This window comes from Embiotoca jacksoni, unplaced genomic scaffold (genome assembly GCF_022577435.1).
Source record: "Embiotoca jacksoni isolate LCO1_2020_lvr unplaced genomic scaffold, fEmbJac1.0.p SCAF_61, whole genome shotgun sequence".
Taxonomy (NCBI): Eukaryota; Metazoa; Chordata; class Actinopteri; family Embiotocidae; genus Embiotoca; species Embiotoca jacksoni.
In genome coordinates, this window is record NW_027185416.1 from 1414029 (window position 1) to 1421362 (window position 7334).

The window sequence follows — 7334 nt, forward strand, 5'->3', positions numbered from 1 at the left end:
CTCTGCCTTAACCCTTCTGGACACATGCATCTCTGAACTAATTGAGCAGACATTAGATTTAGATCCATCTTCTGCTTGAACAAGAAGTCAAATAAATCTATTTCCCAAAATAACTATGACTTTAATGAAAGCTGACAGGGTACCATCCTATTTTAGATGGAATACGAGCATAGGAACTTTCCTGCCAATGATGATTTAATTTTGTATTAATCTAAATCTAACTAATCTACCAAATGTTGTACCGTCGTCTATAACATGTATGATCTTGCGGCTTTGAGCAAAGATAAGTTGCCAATGTATGTGGGCACAAGTCATACTAGATGTGAAACAGGTAGAGCAGGGTGGGTGGGTGTGAGTATTGAGGGTAGTAGTCCTGGGATGCCTGGATTGCTGTTTATTCTTCCCGAGGTGTCGTGGGCCTAACTTGACGAAACACCGGTGAAAGAACGTGCCTACTTAATAACCTCAGCGAGATACTGCTCACTCTCACCATGTTGCTGAGGCTTTGCCTGAACCACTCTCCCCACTCTCTCCCCCTGCAGCTGAGCTAACCACACCCCGCCACCACACCTGCCTTAATTTGGGACTTTGGGTACTGTAAAACTAAATAAGCTATTTATTAAAGGAATAGTTTGACATTTAGGACCGGACTCGCCAAAGTTTAGCTGAGATCTTTGTATACACTTTTATGTCTGTATGTTAGGCACACAGCTGGAGTCAGGAGGCTGATGCCCTTGCTAAGTATAAGAACTGAAACTGACGTAAAGGCCAAAAATACACCGGCCATCATCTCTAAAATTCACGATTCATTATTTAATCTGTTACATTGCGGTGGATTATATCACGCAAATAGATTTTATGGGAAGTCACTATTTTAACTATTTGTCTAATTTTTTTTCTGTTTTACTTTGGGCAGTTCTATCTGTGTATCCCCACTCCCAGTCTTGATGCCCCAGCTTTGTATTCGATGCTCGGACATGAGAGAGATGTTGATCTTCTCATCTCACTCTTGGTAAGAAAGTGAATGAAAATGACACAAAGTCAATGCATTTAAATTCAACCATTGTATTAGTGATGTACAATCCTATTTAGTTGTACTTAACAACCAATTTGAGGTGAAATAAATTCACTTTTTGAATGCTTTGAAGTCTGGAGTTCGCCCGCTGTTGTCTCTAGAGGATTATAGTGGACAGATGGACAATCCGAACAATTTTGGTCTCTCTCCCCCCTGAGTGACCCTTGTGTTTGAGTTTTGCCTTTTGTGTGTCTGTGTAAATCTAAAGAGGAGGTTGTGTGGCTCTGTCTTTTAGGACCTGCTTGGCATTTTTGCAGATCTGTCTATATATTCATAAACTGTCTGTGATATATTTTATTATTTCAGTCTATTCTGTTTTAGCGTGAGGGTTTTTCATTTGCACCTCTAAGAGGTGAGCATCTGTCATACAATTTCTTTAGCAGCAACATCATGATTTTAAAGTCCTCTAGCCTGTAATAGTGACCTAGCACCACAAGATGGCAGCAGGAGTATTGCGAGTATTATATTTGCAAACCCCTTTCACCCCTCTCCTCACACTCGATGACATAATCCCTCTACTAATGAAAAAGAGGGAATTGAAATCAAGGAGGATGGAGAAGATAAGGACAGCAGTCTGTCTTCTTCAGCTCATGAAATACAGAGTGGAGGCATTTTTAATGGGAAATCATTTAATAATGGAAAGGGATTATGATCTAAATGTTCCCATCTTCATATCATGTCCTTTCAGTGATCCTGATCCTCATTCATTTTGTAAAATACAGTGGATATTACTCCCTTCCTCCACTTCTTGCTGTAGGATGTGTGAGGAATGCCCTTGCTTTGCACCATCTATTAATAATTCAGCCTGCACAATTAATATGCACAATGTGACTGTACAAACACCTACTAATAAATTCAGTCACCTCCCACATCTGTGTGTGTTATTAGTAGAAGAGACGTGTGGTTGGCAGCAAGCCAAAAGGGAGAGAGAGAGAGAGAGAGAGAGTGTGTGTGTGTGTGTGTGTGTGTCTGGGTCTGGGTCACTGCAAAGTTGTTCTCTACACTATCTATCTGCACTAATGGAGTGGTAATTGTTACGAGCAAATTGAAGCGAGTTCTTAACATCTCATCTTGGCAGCAGGAGCAGCAATCAATGCCGTTTGTCATTGTGCTATACATCCTCACGACTGTGTGTGTGTGTGTGTGTGTGTGTGTGACTCTATCTGTGTTGTGTAGTGTAAGCTTAAAACTTCAGAAGTTGTGGCTTGTCACCATGGAAACCCCCTACCCAGGAACAATTTCCCATTCGGCAAAGGCTGCTTGGGAGGGGTGGGTGCTCATAGAGGTGAAGTATCAGTCACCTGCAAACCTCCAACAGGCTGGAAATCCTGCACTAATGCAAATACTTCTTCCACTGTATACTCCTGATGAGACAAATTCACGTTTTTTTGGTGTATAGTGGCCTCCTCATAAAGGACTGACCAGGCAGTGATTCATATGCAGCTGGATTAGTTCCATATTTACAATGCTTAGCGCTACACTGCATCGTCAATGGAAAGCCCCTGAGTTAAATTGATTTATAAAAGGCATATTGATCCAATTCCTAACCAGCAAGCTCACACTGCAACCACAAATCTTCACGATTAGAATGCAGGGGCCTCTACTGACAGAGCAGTTCTATACTATTATTATGACTTTGTTGTAGTAATAGCTTGCTGTTCTGATGGGACTATATAGCATTGTGTGCAATTCATTAGGTTCATTCATTCATGTTGTTAACAGTTTTCTGGTGTCAAGATGTCAAAAGTAATAATTTCTTTATCTAATAAGTGTTTTGAGTCATTTTTTTTCACTACATGTGTTTTGTGATATGGTTCATCGTCATGCCAGTGTAAACCATTCGAAGATGGTGGCCTGTGGTCGTAAAGGGATGCACATTTTCAGCACCAGTATTCAGATCGTCTGAGGTATTTAAACTATAATTGAATGGAATAAAAGAGGCTAAGGTATGTCAAGGAAACATTCAGCACACCATTAAACCACCAGAAGCCTTGCTCTTAGAGGCAACTTCTGACAGGTTTATTTTAATGTAGCTCCTAAATGTAGCTTCATTTAGTTGTATTAGCAAGACATTCTAAAAATACCACAGCAGGATCACCAATCACAGAGCCCCTGATTTTCATCCAGTAAAAAGATATCAGAGATCTTGACAGAGAAGTGCACAACCGTATTTATTTTCAGTACTACACTGCTCAAAAAAATAAAGGGAACACTTAAACAACACATCCTAGATCTCAATGAATGAAATATTCCAGTTGAAAATCTTTATTCATTACATAGTGGAATGTATTGAGAAAAAAAATAACATAAGAATGATCAATGGAAATCAAAATCATTATCCCATGGAGGTCTGGATTCAGAATCATACTCAAAATAAAAGTGGAAAAATCAGATCACAGGCTGATCCAACTTCTATGGAAATTCCTCAAGACAAGTCAAAATGAGACTCATTACATTACATTTCATTTAGTTGACGCTTTTATCCAAAGCGACTTACAATAAGTGCATTTCAACAATGAGGGTACAAAACCCAGAACAACAGGAATCAAGAAAATACAATTTCTTCAAGAAAGCCAAACTACAAAGTGCTATCAGTAAGTGCCATTTTAAGTGCTACTAAAGTTCTACTATTCAAGGTAAAGTCTGAAGAGGTGTGTTTTTAGTTTGCGGCGGAAGATGTACAGAGTTTCCGCTGTCCTGATGTCGGTGGGGAGCTCATTCCACCATTTAGGAGCCAGGACAGCAAACAGTCGTGATTTTGTAGTGTTTAGCTCGCAGCGAGGGAGCAACAAGCCGATTGGTAGAAGCAGAGCGGAGGGAAAAACTAAAACATACTCACCTGTGCTTGTGTTTAAGATTTGACAAACATGATTTCTAGCATTGTAATCTGTGTCAGGTGAAGTGCATCAGAATGAGCAGCCAGTTTACAAGACTTGTGAGGTGGCACATCTGGTGTAGGCAGTCCTGCTCACTCTAAGCTTCTAGTTGGCGCTTTGTCAACATGCCAAGTCACAAGATAAACAGTAAAAATTACACTTAGCCTACCATTTTACATTTAACAGGGGCCAGTATCTCAGGTCTTTCTGCTAAGCTAGGCTAACTGACTGGATAAGACAGTGGTATTGATCCTCTCCTCTAACTCTCCATCATAAATTTATTATTTTTAAATTTCTCTTTGTGGTCAACATTTATTAGATTAATTGTACTTTTGGTTTGACTTTACACCTGCAAACATTCTCCCTGCTGTTCTCCGGAATTACCTGCGCTGCAACTCTACAGACACAAACAATATCATCCAACGGCAAAGTGTTTCCACATCAGTGTGACCTTGCTTTTTTAAAAGTGCATTTACCAGTACAGTGCAGTAACTTTCAGTAACACTGTATGCTTAATAGATTTATCTGACACAAGGGCTAATGTACTCCTCCTCCCATCCATCCCTTATACACCCAACCACTGCAGAGTCATCAGAGAACTTCTGCAGGTGACATGACCCCGAGTTGTACTGGAAGTCAGTGGTGTATAAGGTGAACAGGAAGGGAGACAGAACAGTTCCCTGTGGAGCTCCAGTACCACTGACCACCGTATCAGACAGCACACTGCCCAGTCGGACAAACTGTGGCCTGCCTGTCAGGTAGTCAGTGATCCAGGAGACGGTGGACGTGTCCACCCCCACCACCTGCAGCTTCTCACTCAGCAGCAGTGTCATGGCGTCAATGGTGGATGAGCCCTTTGATGTTGAGGGCTCAGTGTCCATGCAGCTCACCAAGGGGGACAAAGGGGGGAAGGGGTAAGGCAGCGGAGGTGTGGTGTGTGGAGGAGACTAAACCTGTTGAAGAAACAGTTTAGCTCCCTCCCCTGGTTGTCTCTCTCTCCCCTTGAACCCAGTAATCTCCTTCATACCGGTCCACACCTCCCTCACATTGTTCTGCTGGAGTATAGGCCTCTAGCTTACTCCTGTAGGAGTCCTTGCACTCTCTCAGCTTCTCCTTCAGGTTGTGCTGAACTCTCCTGAGCTCCTCCCTGTCCCCAGACCTGAAGGCTGCTTTCTTCTGATTAAGAAGAACTTTCAGGTCACTGGTGATCCACGGCTTGTTGTTGGGGAAGCAGTGTACAGTCTGGGATGGTACAGTGGTGTGTTCACAGAACTTAATGTATTCTGTGATGCAGTCCTTCATGCTGTTGATATCCTCCACATGTGGTCCACACAGCACATCCCAGTCCGTGGACTCAAAGCAGTCCTGCAGGGCGTCTTTAGCCTCCTGTGTCCACCTCCTCACAATCCTTGTGGTTACAGGCTGCCTCTGCACCAGAGGAACATACTTTGGTGTCAGCAGGACCAGGTTGTGATCCAACCTACCAAGGGGGGGAAGGGCAGTAGCACTGTATGCATCCATGGCATTAGCATACAGTAGGTCCAGAGTTTTATTGTTCCGGGTGGGGCAGTTCACATACTGGTGCAAAGTTGGCAGTACTTTATCCAGACTGGTGTGGTTAAAGTCTCCAGTAACTTCCAAAAATGCACCGGAATGCTTAGTCTGAAGTTTGGACACAGTGGAGTGGATGGTGTCCACTGCTGCCTCTGCATCAGCTGATGGAGGAACGTACACAGCGACAACAATGGCGGACGAGAACTCCCTCGGCAAATAATACAGGCGCATCCCCACGGCTAGAAGTTCAATGTCCGGGCTACAGAAACGTTCCTTCACACACACATGATTGCACCACCTCTCGTTCACATAGACTGCAATCCCTCCATCTTTCTTCTTGCCGCTCTGTACAAAGTCTCTGTCCACCCGAACAGTCCTGAAGCCGGGTACGGCCGCACTGTGGTCCGGGAAATGTGAGTGCAGCCATGTCTCGGTGAAACACATGATGCTGCACTTGCGGTACTCCCTCTGGGTCTTCATCAGCGCGCTGAGCTCATCCGTTTTATTGGCCAAGGACCTCACGTTCCCCATTAAAATCGCCGGTACCGAAGGTTTATATTTCCTCCTCTTCGCCTTCATCTTAGCACCAGCTCTGCAACCCCGACGTCTTCTCCGAAGTTCCTCCGGGATTTCAGGCCTCGCTCCAGGCAGCAACAGCGGTTTACTCAGCGCAATCTGCTGGTCGCTAGAGTAAACAATGCTCCCAGTCCACTGTGCGTGGCTCTCCGTTACAAAGAGGGAAAAAAGTTACGATCCATTGCCTGACCATCACTTAACAGACGTGAAAGAAAAACAACTCAGAAGAGAGGGGAAAAAAACTGAAAAATACTAAAAACAAAAACATACCCGGGGACCTGCAGCAACAGGCTGCCACTAGCACGGCACCATCTTAGAGAAAATTATATTTTATCTGGGTTAGAGAGGGACAATTAGGGATGTGATTCAGCTGGGGCTAATTAAGCCCCTTCTGGCACCGTTCCCTGAAACACTCCCCCAATCAGTCCCTCCTGCAGCTGAGCCAAACCATGCCCCGCCACCACAGTCCTCATCTTTCAAACCATGTAACAGCTTGGCAGTTTCTACCAGACTACTGATGGCTTTTCCAGATTTCTGTAACATGTATAGTTTTCACATGCAAATGTATAATAGTTTAAAAACCTAATACTGGGATTCTAGTGTGCATGCAGATGCCATGATTTTGCACCCCACAATTTTAAAGCTCTACACCCACCAAGGGTACCATCTTTAAGGAATAGGTTGATTAATCAATTAGTTGTATGACATAAAATGTATCTACAACAATTGAAAATGTATTAATCATCAAATAATTTACAAAACAAGCGGGAAAAAAACATTTTATCAATACTTGACAGCACAAAGGCATGAATAGTGCAGTAGGAAGAGTATGCTACGCTACAGATTTTGTAATTGTGATCAAAATGGCAATGAAATCTAGAAAAAAATTAGCAAAGATTTAGATTATTTATATTCCCCCTCCTGCTGTGGATTTTTCTCAGAAGTAAAACAGTTATTGTTGTCTTATGCTAACACTTTATTTAGTGCCAAGATTTTGTAAGTGCTCATCTGCAGATCCGCTTGACCCAGGCAACAAGTTTTTTAAATGTTCTTGGTACCACAGAGAAATCATCAGCAATCATCAAATGAAATGCTGAGACAATTTGCTGATTTGGAATTTGGATGGAAGACAATGGATTATTGGAGAGCAGTTAGAGGATGTTGAGTGGAAAAAGTAAGATTTGATCATGTCTAGCTATTCAGTTGAAAAAGAGGAAGGAAGGTAAGTCAGAAATGAAGCTCATCAAATCAGT

At 42.8% G+C, this 7334-nt stretch overlaps 1 protein-coding gene across 1 annotated transcript in view; it reads right to left on the reverse strand.

The window, feature by feature from the left end:
- LOC138213572 (cationic amino acid transporter 2-like) overlaps nucleotides 1–6084 on the reverse strand; it is a 30114-nt gene extending 24030 nt beyond the window's left edge. The window contains 3 exon segments of the mRNA XM_069174764.1: nucleotides 4731–4836; nucleotides 4979–5098; nucleotides 5804–6084. Of these exon segments, the coding sequence (XP_069030865.1) occupies nucleotides 4731–4836; nucleotides 4979–5098; nucleotides 5804–6084 (507 nt within the window).
- Nucleotides 6085–7334: the final 1250 nt, after the last annotated feature.